The following is a 13,875-nucleotide window of genomic DNA, read 5'->3' on the forward strand; positions in this document are numbered from 1 at the left end:
TCTTTCCCAAAAAGACAGATTTGTTAAGCACATAAAGATTTCTATTGAAAGATAGCGGTTTTGGATTGCCCGGAGGACTAACCATTGCTAAAATAACGGGCATTCACAAAGGCATACAAGCAGAGACTTCACATGGTTAAAGCCTGATTTACTATACTGAGAGGATGTCACCTTAGACAGTGAAGATGAACAAACTGTTTATACTTCTCTTAGTCATACATATCCATAATGTCACAAACTAATTTCTAAGTTATTCAACCTTTTGTTTCCTAATAAAATGTACAATGTATTTACACAATACTGTATGAGCAGATTCAACAACTGCTTATTCCTAGATTCCTTTTAAGCAACTGGTTGTCACTGTACTGTTGCAAGTGGTATCAATCTAAGATTATGTCAGAAGCAAGTTAACCTTACACTGCAAACATGACAGGCTGAAAATAAACATCAATTCACATGTAACGTAAAATTCACATATTACATCAATTCACATATTACATAAAATATTTCAGCAGGATCAGTGATGCAACCAAATGCAAATTTAATGCACTTTGGAATTAGCAAAACCATTCTGGTGCCAACTCCTGTACTGCATTCATCGCTCTGAATAGGAAGGCTTTCTATTTTTGTCTTATTAAGTCATATACATGAATCCTTTAAAAAAATGTCCAATATTATACTATAAGAAAAAAGGAAGCAGGAGTTACTATGATGACATCCTTCAGACATGGGTGCATGATTTTTTCTCCACTGCAAAGAAATGAACCAGGTATGCATTTACTTTTTTTAACATTATAATCTTATTACATTTTAAAAAGCATTCATGTACAGAGAAATACACCAGCATTGAAAACATATTGATTAAAACAATGTTTCATAAATTTGATAAATAAATAAAGAACAATTACACTTTGATATCACTTGGTATTTTACATATTTTGTATGAACAACAAAAAAAATAAACAAACAATCTAAAAGGTTTATGAGCTCCAAATCCGTATTACTGAGTATGATGGTAGACAATCTATATCAACATTTTAAGCACTTTTTTTAAATATACAGGCAAAAACATGTTTGTGTTTGTGATCCCCTTTGAAACATTAATGTTAGAAGTTATTTTTTCAGATATTGCAATGCCCTGTAATATAGAACATCACTGCATATATGCCTCTCTTCTCCATGCCCCTTCCCTGCAATTTTAAGTGTACTTTTAGCAGTGAGGGACGCGGTGGCGCTGCGGGTTAAACCGCTGAGCTGTCGATCAGAAGGTCGGCGGTTCGAAACCGCGCGGTGGGGTGAGCTCCCGTTGTTAATCCCAGCTCCTGCACACCAAGCAGTTCGAAAACATGCAAATGTGAGTAGATTAATTGGTACCGCTTCGGCGGGAAGGTAACGGCGTTCCGTGAGTCATGCTGGCCACATGACCCGGAAGTGTCCTATGGACAACGCCGGCTCCAAGGCTTAGAAACGGAGATGAGCACCGCCCCCTAGAGTCGGACTCGACTGGACTTTACGTCAAGGGAAACCTTTACCTTTACCTTTAGCAGTGGAGATATATGAGGCCAGGTTCTTTGACATATGTCTTTTCATGCAAAGTATAATCATTTGGGGGGGGGGGGACCATCACTCTCTACACCAGAGCTGCCCAGTATGAGTCCCCCAATTCCAACATCACCAACCTTTAGATGTGTTAATAGTTACCAGCAAATTGTAGTTTTTTTTTAGATTTCTTATCCTGCCTTTATTATTGTTATAAATAACTCAAGGCGGGGAACATACCTAACACTCCTTCTTGCTCCTATTTTGTCCACAACAACACTGTGAGATGAGCTGGGCTGAGAAAGAGTGACTGGCCCAAATTGTTAATGTGTCAGAAAAAGTAATTAAATATATGGACAGTAATCATGTTAACTACAGAACTGAATACACTCACTAATTTAAATTTTATTTTAATAGGGCTTCCAACAGATATCCAAGAGGTCAAGGGTAGTCTTAAGACTGTGATTATATAACTTAAGCCTGTACAAGGTTCTTTTTGTCCATCTTAATAAGTTTAAGAAACTGCTGACTTGAATTTCACATGACAGCCAGCAACAACTGCTTCTCCCTGTCCAATCTATGTTTAAAATATTTATATTAACTCAAAAGCCCATTTTTTTGTGATTTTTGTCCTTGTACTACTACAGAAGTTAGCAGTTATTTCTAATCATTACATTTATCTGTGCTTTTCTCTGCTGAGGCATTGGCTATGGAACATAACATGAGGGTTTGACATACCTAAACTTCGGTAACAGTTAATTACTGTGATACTTTATGTCCTGTACTCTTACACATTTCAGGGCAGAACATGGCTGCTGGGGCAGTTTGACTCAAAATGTACTATACATGACTAATTTGAGAATCTGTACCATCAGGTGTAACAGCAGCAGTACAGATATAAATTGTGATATATCAGTTTTTCTTGAGACAGCTCTTATAAATGTTATAAATGAATTGATCTGAATCTTACAGGGGTATATTTCTTTATACACGTCACAAAGTTATTGCAAATCATGTGCAAGGCGTAACAGCATGCACATTCTGGAGGATCAGATCAAAAGTTTATCTACTGCAGTGGCCTGTTTTCCAACTCTGTTTGGGAATCCTACAAACTGGAGATAAGTTTAATACATTTCTGATTACTGCGGTATTCCAAAGGAGGGTCCTTCAGTTCTCAGAGGTGGCCCATACTTAGGGGAACAGCAACAGCGAGCATTATCCTCCATTAATTTCTTACAGCCTGCTATACTGATGACCCAGCTACATCTGATGAATTCCACAGGAAACAATCATTATGCATAAATAATGTATATTGTGTGTGCTTTTCCTTTCACAGATGTGTTATCCATGGAGTCAATTATTTAGAATAAAGCGTTCCTTAATTTTGATCTTCCATTAGCCCTGTCTACAGGAAAAAAGAGAATTTATACACAGGGGAAAAAGTACACACAAAATCTCTATGGTTGTAAGACAAACCTTCTCCACTTTTTGCACCGGTTTAATTGTTAAAACCTAACGCCTCTGCCTAGAGCTTTGTTTCTTTTTTCTTTTTTTTTGGAAATGCAGGTGGAAACCGCAGCTTTCGGCAAAGCACAGTAACTCCACGCCCACCACCCCAGCTCAGGGCCTTTTAAACGAGTCAGCGCACTCACCGCGTTGGTTAGGATCTCCTGCCTGCGCGGAGAGCCGCTTGCCAGCACCACCTTTTTGTTGGCCAGCTTCTTAATGACCGGGTTTAGCACCATGGCTGCAGCCGTTGTGAAGGCGACTTTGCAAAAAAACGGGGCGCGAGCAAAACCCCAGACCGCCAGCGGGCAACCTCTCCGAGGCCAAGGAGGGACGAACTCCAAAGAAGACTTCGCTCCTCCCTCTGGCCTTCAGCGCTCCGATCCGCCAATGAGAGCAGTCCCGGCAGAAAGGATGGCGGAAGTGCCCTTCTCCTTCTCTGGCTGCGTCGTTCGTTCTTCGCCCGGGGAAGAAGGAAAGAAGTCAAGAAGCGCGGAAGAAAATTCTGTTGAAATCCTTGCCTAAACAAACTTACATGGCTTATCAGGGAATCCAAAAGAAAAATTCAAAGAGTACAACACAAATGACCTCAACTGGAAAATATGTATCTAGATAATTATATTTTTCTGCCTCTGTTGATGTAATGGGCTAAAATGCGGGATGTGGCTTACAAACGGCAATTACAAAACTAAAGTCCTCTAGCTACGTCATTAGAAGACTCAAGTTACTGCTTAACCTGGCCTACAAACAGCCGGATGACCCCTAGATGATCTCTAAATAACTGGTGAATGGGCATCTGGATTTTTGCAGCACGAATCTACTCTCCAAATGGGTACAATTTATGCAGCATGCTAAGCTACAAAAATAACCATAGCTCAATAACCCAAGATCAGCATGTGCAATTGCAGGTGCAAAGCTTGTAACCAATCTGGTTAGCTGTGTTGTGGAGACACACTATTACATCTTAGCCTGTTTGGCCATACTATGATTGTTTTGGCGTAGCATGGATGAACATGTCATCTTTGGGGGTTAACCATAGTTTATGGTTTAACATGTATGAACACAGCTATAGATCCATACCACAAAGAAACAAAGGAATCTCAAAAGGATGTGAATCTGTAATTGGGGAGTAAAATGCAGCATTATAATCTAAAAGATAATAGAATGACCTAAATATTACTGCATGCCTGGGTACATCTTAGGGCTTGTCTATGTAATAGAAGGGAGATGCCTCAGCAACCTGATTTACAGGACAGACAACATTGTGCTCAACTAACCCCTGACTCAATGAGAAGGCAGCCTATGCTTGTCTTTCCTACTCCATTTGTAAAATGTTGGTTTCCAGCTTCTGGCACAAGCTCTGTGGTCCAGTCCATCAGAAGTGCATCATACCAAGGTAAGGATAGGGTCAGAAGCCTGCCGTGCTCTTGTTCTCCACCACAGCCATGTATCTTCCATATGCTTGGTCACTGATTTTCATGGCTATTTGTCTTTTGGCAGCAGGAAGATCAGGACTCTCCTGCTGTATCCAAAAGCCATTTCCTTCTCTTGTCAATCCATAGGTGGCAACAGAAGTGGAAGAAAAGGGTGGGAAGGAGATCTTTTTGGTGACAGTTCTCCTAGCACCAAAAAGACTCAGTCCCTGCCTGGGTTATAGGTGTCCCCTCCCCCCACACACACCTTCAGAAAATAGCAGAGGGAGAGAATATTGGGGGTGGGGGTGGAATGTGGGAGAACAGTTGTCAGTTCTCCAACTCAGTATGAGGATCTGATATGGGGATATGGCACCAAAGGACCAGGGGTATTTCCCAAGACCTCTCTTCCCCCTGCTTCTTTTGCAGATCAAATCCCTATTTTCCAACTCCCAAGGCAAAATGAAAGTTGGAAGCCATTTAAGTTATTATTAGACCTTCCCTTGTTATGTTACCTGTGGAAATGTTCAACATTTGTGGGAACAAGCTAAACCAGGGTTTCTCAAACAAGGTTACATAGAATCCTAGGGTTCTGCAAGAGGTCACTAGGGGTTCCCTGGGAGATCATGATTTATTTAAAACGTTATTTCAAATTTGGGCAACTTCACATTAAAGAGGGAAGTTTCATTATTTTTAGTTTAAGGACATTGTTAATGCATTTATACAGGCCTACACATGAAACAAATATAATAATTTTGTAACTTCTGGCCTATATTTGAGCTTGAATGTACAGGGGCTCCCTGAGGCCTGAAAAATATTTCAAGGGTTCCTCTAGGGTCAAAGGTCAAGAAAGGGTGGGCTAAACTATAACTAATAAGCTAGAAAAGCCATCCAGTGTTTAATAGGTAATCATTATAACTCAATAACAAATTTGCAGAAACTAAAGGAATAAAGTAAATTGAGATGGAGAACAATGACACCAGATGGTATCAGGAAAATCTCTGCTTGCAGAGGAAATAAAGGTTAAAGATCACTATGTTCAAAGTTCATTTATAAAACTATTGACTTTTACAAGTGTGTACTGTGTACTTTTTTTTTACATTATAGATTAGAAAAAGAAGGGGACATACCCAAATTATATTATTTCATGAAAAGCTTAAAATGAACTCTGGCCCAATTGGAAAGCAAATTATTCCCATGGATCTTCAACTACAAACACTATGGATTTCTTCAAGTTTATAAGATGTTGTAGCCTACTGTATTACAGTCATGTTATGAAGCATAGAAGAGTATATCAGAACAGGTGAAGCCTATACATTTCTAATACAATAATGGTGAAGCCCAGAGTATGTAATCACACCCCTGAGTCAATAGAAGTTATTCATATATTATGCTGGCTTTCCCCAACCTGGTAATCTCCAATATGTTGGAACTACAACTCTGAATTCTCCGCCAGCATGATGCTTGTTTCAATTATGTCTAGGCAGTAAGATGTTTCAAGTCTTCCAGCATTATTTAAGTCAGTTTCTACAAAAGAAGGTCACACACTTTGAGTATTTCAGTGATAGGTTTATTTATACAACAATATAGGCTGAGTGTAAGATAAAGATTACCAACATTAACACTCTAGTAGCTTCCTGTATTCCATTATACTTCTAGGGCAGTGTTTTTCAAACTTGGCAACTTTAAGATGTGTAGACTTCAGCTCCCAGAATCCTCCACCCAGCATTCTAGGGGAACTTAGAATGCCCTATTTCCATTCAGGTAACTTTAAAAAGATAACTCCTATGGTCAAATCACAGTTCTTGGAATAAGGAAGGAGAAGCTTTGTTACTGCCCATCTCCCCGAAGAGTTACGTTGTGCTATCTGCCCTGCATTAATTATTAGAGGAAAGCTTATATTGATCCTCATAGTTTTCTACTAACCATCATAATTAACAATTTGAATGCAGCTGCAGACCTTCCTACAGTGTCAACAATTTTCAAGAACAGGGTCAATTTATTTTTAACCTTACTGTAGTGTGTTTGAAATTGCAGTGAAGGTAGAATTTTCTTTGGCAATGTTCTTCGAAACACCAAGCTTGCAAGTGGTCCGATTTTCCCATTGCTATGAACTCTTGCCTCACGCTTTTTTCCAGCTCCTGAGCAAAAGGTAACTATTAATCCCACCTCCATTCCAAAGCTACAGTTTAAAACATATCTCTGAAGAAGTTCTCTTTCAAAAGTGGTCACTTGAAAAACACTCTGGGCAGCAGCTTGGTGTTTTGTAATGGGCTGGTCTCTTGCTGGAGAAGGGGCAAATGGAAGAGAACGTTTTGATACCATTACTAATAGCTTTGCCTGGATTATTGTACACCAAGGAGGAGTTGCAACAGAGACATTCAGAGTGACAAAATGTGTGCATGACATTGCAGTGCAAGCACCAGTCCTTACATACTTGTGTGCAACATCCATGATACACTTACAAAAGGGGAGGAGTTTACATCACAAACACATATTTTATCCTTCTTGTTTCCCCATGGATGCCCATAAATTGCAAGAATCTACAAACAACCAAAACAGTCCAGAAGAATCCTGACTATATTTTACACACCATAGCAACAAACACTTAGAACTATTGTAAAAAATGTGTGACATGCGAGCCTCTCACAGCTTATGTTGGCTTTTAAACACACACACACACACGCAGAGAGAGAGAGAGAATGGTGCCTTTGCAGTTGAGTAGGTTCATAGTGTGGCAACTGCTCAAACATAGGTGATTGGAACAAGCCAATATGATGTGAAAAATGTAACTTGTGTCATTTCTGTGATAATCTTATGACATGTGTAATATCACTGGTTCCCTACTTGTCCCCCTGCAGATGCCTATGCACTTTTTCCAAATGGACCAACAAATACAGACGGACGGATGGATGGAGATTGTTCTTAGCAATTTATTTTCATTCTCTTGTGTTTAAACTGGGGAAGTTTTAATACTTCAGGACCAGCAGCAGCTCACAGAGTGGGCATTGATTGTGTGCTATTCAGCACTTTTCTATTGGTCCACTAGAAGGAGCACTTCCCTCACTATGGAGTTCAGATGGAATGAAGATGATCGCAGCCTCAGATTGCTCTAATTTGAAAAAGAGTAGTATTTTGGAAATGTCCTCACTTTCCCTTAACCTTTAAAAAAGATCCCTCCCTTTTGTTTTTTACAACATGCAATGAAGAAATATTTTTAGTTTGTACTAAATCTGTTGCAGTCAATTTCACCGATTAGGGTTAGGACATGTTTCAGTCATATCATCTGACTAATTCATTGGCCATTATAATTGGCCCTTTTCTGCCCTTGTTTCCATTCTGTAGTAATTTTTCTGAGAATTGCAGATGCCATTCCCAATGCCATTACAGAATAGATTCATAATCTTTTAATCCACTTATATACTGTTTGCCATGTCAAGAAGGTATCTTGCAGTAATGAATAAGTTTAACTGTATTAGAAATTATCCATGTATAGATAATTTTATTAATGGCAGTCAGCATTCTCAAACCCATTTCTAATAATTTGTTGCATATCCCTTTTGTTCGAATTTATACAAGAAGGCAATGGCAAACCACCCCGTTCATAGTCTGCCAAGAAAACGTTGCAAAAGCGGCATCCCCCCAAAGGGTCAGACATGACTCGGTGCTTGCACAGGGAACCTTTCACCTTTCACCTTCATTTCTACAAAAAGTTTGATAATTTGATAATATGTTTGATATGTAAAACAATAGAAGAAGTTTTTATTTTAAATCTCAGATTAAATGTGTGTCATATGAAGTTCCACTGAATCCATTAGGAATTTCTACCAAGTAAGCATGGATCAGACTGAGCTGTACATGTGAATGATATATGCAGTTCAATCTTATCTGTTTTGATACAAAGGGAAGCATTACAGTACTTCCCAAGTTCACACTAAACCAAATGCAATATCAGAACATAAAGCTTGAGGGAAATATGGAATTCAAATTATCTGTCTCAAACTGGGTACAGACATGCTTCAGTGGCAAGTTATTTTATATCTCAGATCTAAAATTGCTCAGTGCTTCTTGCTTTAAAATATCAAATTTTATGTTCAAACTGAAGTGCCCACAAGAGGTCAGTCTAACTCAGGAATTCAATACGATTCTTTTTCTGCACTGTTCACATTACTATTACTATTGTGATGAAGGCATGTTTATTTGATTAAAGTCTTCTAAATAGATGCTTATCACTCAGGTAAGATTTCTACCATTCAAATGTGTCTAAGTCAGAAATTTCTTCTATAAAATTGGCCTTCAGATATTTTAGGGCTTTTTTTATTATTTCAGTTCTTTGTTTCAAAATATACCTTTTCATAGAAGGGGAAAGTTCAGCTCAAACAGTTAAAAAACAACTTACAATCACCTAATAGAATTGTACAATTAAATGACACAATGCTTAGTCACTGAAATATATAAAATCATGTTTTTCTTTGTGCAGAAGTTTGCAATATTTTCTGGTCTCAGATTTAATTGCACAATTTAGTGTAGCAGCCTGAACGCTCTCACCCAGATTGCTCAAAATCCCATTTGGGAGATTATGCAAGATTTTGGTAATCCTGCCAGGAAATTTTAAGATCTTGCAGAAAGATACTTCTGCTTGATGAGATCTGAGTGTTTTTGCATGCAATCTTGAAAGATCTTGATGTTCTTATATAAGATTTCTGTATTACCATGTTAGATTTTGGTGTTCTTGCATAAAATCTTGTGCCCAATTAGACAATCTTGAGAGATTTTAGTGATTGACAGACAAACAGCTGGATATTTTGGAATGTTGAAAACTCTCAGTTGTCTCTTCCATGACTTACTGTATTGTCACATCAGAGCAAATGTCAACAATAATACCTCATGCCACACTTTTAGCCTGATGTACTTTGTGTCAAGGGTCTTGATGCTAACTTAATGTTGGTTTAAATGTTTTTCCTAAGATCACATACTTCATTTCCTGCTCTGGTTTCACCTTTTCCCTGAAAACAGCGTACATGTTCATTCAATAAGTTTTCCAGAAACATAGTTTGCCCAAGCATCTTGATTCAATGGAGACCCTATTCTAATTATTAAATTGAAAAGTCCCCCTGTATAGGCCCATTGTTCAAAGCCAGATGGAGAAACTAAAAGTTCAATACCATCTTAGAACACTACATCCATTAGTATATTAGCTACAGCTAATTGGCCAGACCTTTTATCCATGGTGGAGTTTGCTTATAATAATTCAAAGCTCCCTTTGAGTCCACTTACAGCAAACACCCTTACTCTTTTCCAGACATATTCAGGACCTTGCTAACCTAGAAACCTCCCAATTTTCCCAGTAGTTATGCTTTTTGATTGAAGATAGAATTTTTCAGCACTCCTTCCAACAGTTTTCCCCCATATTTACCCATTATACTCCCACCTTGGTAGAGTTGAGAAGAGTTTGAAGAAGAACACATTTTTTGGGCTCTTTGTGCAGCAGGTGCTGGCTTTGATACATTTGAATGGTTACCCAGAAAGTGAATGCTGCTCTTTATCCCAATTTGAAATTTGGAAGTTAATAGTCATTGCATAAGAAAAGGAAAGGAGCATAGAAATCTTAGATAAAAAGTGTTCTTGTCCAAAAACCTAGTGATTCAGCTCCCTTCAGGACTTAGTTGTTTCACACATTATTTAACCTGTAATATACCAGAATGGCAAGTTGGAAAAGGGCATACAAAACAGGGTAGAAAGTCTTGATTCTTGAAGTCAGATCCTCCCCATTCTTGATGCAGTGCCATGATTGTGTTCCCCTTGGCTGATGATATAATAAATAGAGAGGGCGGCAAAGCTGGAGGATTAAACCTATCACTTTGAATATCGTATGTTACACATGGATAACCAGGGTAATACCTTCCAAAAGTATGTGGTAAAGGGAAGATAGGGATCACCAACGGAGCAGCACCTGCTATGACATAGTTGTCTGCTAAATCAAGGGTCAAGAAATAGCACTAATTAAGCATTAGGGAAGGGTTCCGCGTATGCTTTCTGTAGGCAGTCTTCCTGGAGAACTGTGCAGATGCTGGGCTGCTTGGTTTTCCTTCCATTCCTTTATGTGTGGGAAGCCAAACTAATGTTGCAGGCACCATATGTGAACGTGGCTCCCTTTCTGTAGATGTGTCTGAGGGCCGGTGGCAGTTCAAATGTTGCAAATTTGGCTGATGAAATCTGGTGATGCTGAGGAAATCTGATGAAATCAGACTGTGCTGAGGATGTTTTGTGTATTGCATGTGTGATAATGCAGAATGTGTGCTGAAAGTATGTCCCTGGCACTTACATCTGTGGCCATTATCTCCAGTATTGTTCCTCACCTTGGCAGGATTTCCATAGAGGCTGGAGGGATATCAGCCATTGGGTGAAGGACAGCATAACATTTTTCTACAGTAAATAAGTAAAAACAATAAATATCCTTTTTTATGTTTTCTCTTTGGATGTTTTTCCTTCTGCTGTCAACCTGAGAATGTATAGAAATACCAGCATAGTGGCAGCACATCTCATTGTTACAACCTGTATAATCAATGCATATTGCTAATATTCCCCTTCATTATTTTGAATACAGGGAGAAGTCACTTGCAGTGTTTACATCTCAAAATACCTTTGTTCTGCAAAATGCCCACATATCTGGTGTCAAATTACATAACAATGTCAAACTTCCCCTTTTTCTATGAAAAGTGATTTGTAGTGACATTCTGCTTCAAGAGACATTGAAGCATACGGTGCATGATGTTTTAATGGATCTAACTAAAGTTACATATATCAGACTGAAAAGGCCATGGCTGAATTGTTTGATCTACCTTGACATTTGCAAATACAAAAAGGTTCCTGCCTGAGAAGAAGAACTGACTTCTTTGACACTATATGGCAATATAATGGGTAGAGCTAAATATCAACAGAAAAATGTACATTTTGAGTATAAAGTTCCCTCAGCAGCTCAATTGTATTTGAGAGCTGCAATGATAAGCATGCACAGAAATAAAATACAGCAACTGAAGTAATTTGAAGCAGCTCTATTTTTCAAGTTGTAGTTTGAAACCTGGAAAATTAGGTTAAAAACAGGAAAAACATATTCATTTGTTTACAATGAGAATGACTTTCAGTTGGGGGAAGAAGGAGAAGGAGAAGGAGTTGGGGGAGATACACTATCATGAACTGTTTTACCTCTTGAGTTTCTTGGGCAGTGTTATGAATTTTTGGCAGATCTGTCTTTTGTTTCCATCCCTAGTATATAGGCTTCTTGAATTAGCTTGTGCAATTTTCAGTCCTACTATCTCTGCACTTGCCTAATCACGTCTGCAGAGCAACTGGATTGCCACACAACAAAACCTGCAAATTGAGTGAAATAAAGCCTGCTGCATTAGCTATTCATAATACTGACCCTGTAGACAGATCCAAACTGTTCATGTCGCAACAGACAGAACCTGCATTTTGTGTTAAGCGCTGCCTAAGCATATTAACTCCCTGTTTATTTTAATGTTGTCAAAATATAAGTCAAATAAGTAAAGCAATTCAGAATTTTTCCTGTCTCCTAACAATGTTTTGGTGCTGTGTTTACTTCCCCGTAGCCCCTTAGAGTAAGGGTAATCTCTTTTCCTCTCCAGATTGTTGTTGTCAAGTATAACGATGTAGAACCCAATTTATGAATATGGGCCTTCATCTGGTACTGGTCAAAATCTCTCTTTAGAACATGATCAAAGTAGAAGAACACTGGCTTACATTTAAATGTAAATGTAGTGACTCTGGAAAAGTTCCATTGTTATACCTTTCATACGGAATGACATGATTCCGATGGAACAGAAAAACATCATCATCCAATGAAAAAGTTACAAAAAAACCCCCTTCCTTCTCCACAGTTGTGTATACTGAGCAGTGTACTCTGCTAGGCACCACTTGTACTACGTGTTGCGGCTGGAATGGGAATTTTTTTCAGTACTCCAATTTTTTGAAGAGTAAATTGGGAATGTATAGTTTATAATACCCCAAGAGTCAGGTTTGAGCAAGAACATCAATTGACTAGTGAATCTGTATTTATTTATTAAAAGGTGGGGGAAAGGAAAAAATGGCCCTAAATGAGTTTCTCCAAGGTTAATATGCTACTTTATTACAATTTCCCTTTTTTCCCCAGACCTTGGCACCAGTTTAATAGAAAATTGCTAGCATTTTCACCAAGACTGGGCCATATTTACTAATATTTATATCACAATAATCAGTTTTGTTATTTATCTTCAGTTTCTCCTAGCCCAGTGTTTCTCAAGCTCAGCAACTTTAAGAGGTATGTTCAACTCCCAGAATTACCCAGCCAGCATGATCCAGAGCAGTTGTTTTATTTATCAGGTGTATAAGAGAGCCAGTTTGGCATAGCGGTTAGGGCACCAGGCTAGAAACTGGGAGTCTGTGACCTCTAGTCCTGCCTTGGGCACATAGCCAGCTGTGTGTCCTTGGGCCAGTCACTCTCTTTCAGCCCTAGGAAGCAGGCAATAGCAAACCACTGCCAAAATCTTGCCAAGAAAACTGCAGGGACTTGTCTCCAGGTAGTTGCTAGGGGTCAACACTGACTTGAAGGATATCTGTATCTGTATTTGTATCTATACATACATAGACACAGACACAGACACAGACACATTCAAATATTTCAAATATTTTTCTGGGCATCATACTAAATAGGATCCACCAAAAAGAGCAAGGAGAAAATAAAGTGAGTTATTCTCTATCTAAAACTTCAGTTGAGAAAAATTATAATTGCCTGATGTATACCCAAAGAAAAGTTTATTGATTAAAGAATCATTACCTTAAGATAATTTAAGGTAGCTGGGTATTCATTATGATAGCCCTGGGTCTGACATTCAGTTTCTGGGGTGATTATTCCCTTATTCATGGACCTCTGGGTTTAAATCTACACAAATCACAGATTACTAAAGACTTCTAAATATAGCTTCTATTCTACTTTGTTACATGAAGCTAGCATATTGTTTGCCTCAGTGTTGAGATGTCTATATATATGCTGGAGAATTATTTTGATGGGAAGAGGGGACTTGTACAAAGGCAGAAATGGATGCTTATATAAGCTTCATCTATTATTTCCTTGCTAACACATATTCTACCCCTCTTCTATTATAATTCTTAAATAATGCAGTCTTCTTAATCTGGGAATTATTGTATCAAAGCACAAGCATTCCAATAATTTTTAAAAAATGTTTATTAAAAAAACAAGCAAACAGGTTCCATTCTTATTTGATATATAAATATCTAACAGATTAGCAAACTTCTTCCTTTTGGGCAGTTTTGGTCTGTTGCACTTGTTTTTCCTGAAGCTTTCAGATGTTTATAAGGCTTAAAATGGATATCAGGTAAAAATGTTTTTCATTGTACAGAG

At 38.3% G+C, this 13,875-nt stretch overlaps 1 protein-coding gene across 1 annotated transcript in view; it reads right to left on the minus strand.

Annotated features, from left to right (window-relative positions):
• Nucleotides 1–3,360, minus strand: part of ASMTL (acetylserotonin O-methyltransferase like) — a 31,778-nt gene extending 28,418 nt beyond the window's left edge. Inside the window, exon 1 of the mRNA XM_063305039.1 lies at nucleotides 3,192–3,360. Within this exon, the coding sequence (XP_063161109.1) occupies nucleotides 3,192–3,284 (93 nt within the window). The 5' untranslated portion in view covers nucleotides 3,285–3,360. The remainder of the gene's footprint in view (nucleotides 1–3,191) is intronic.
• Nucleotides 3,361–13,875: the final 10,515 nt, after the last annotated feature.

The sequence above is a fragment of the Candoia aspera genome, chromosome 5 (genome assembly GCF_035149785.1).
Source record: "Candoia aspera isolate rCanAsp1 chromosome 5, rCanAsp1.hap2, whole genome shotgun sequence".
Classification (NCBI taxonomy): Eukaryota; Metazoa; Chordata; class Lepidosauria; order Squamata; family Boidae; genus Candoia; species Candoia aspera.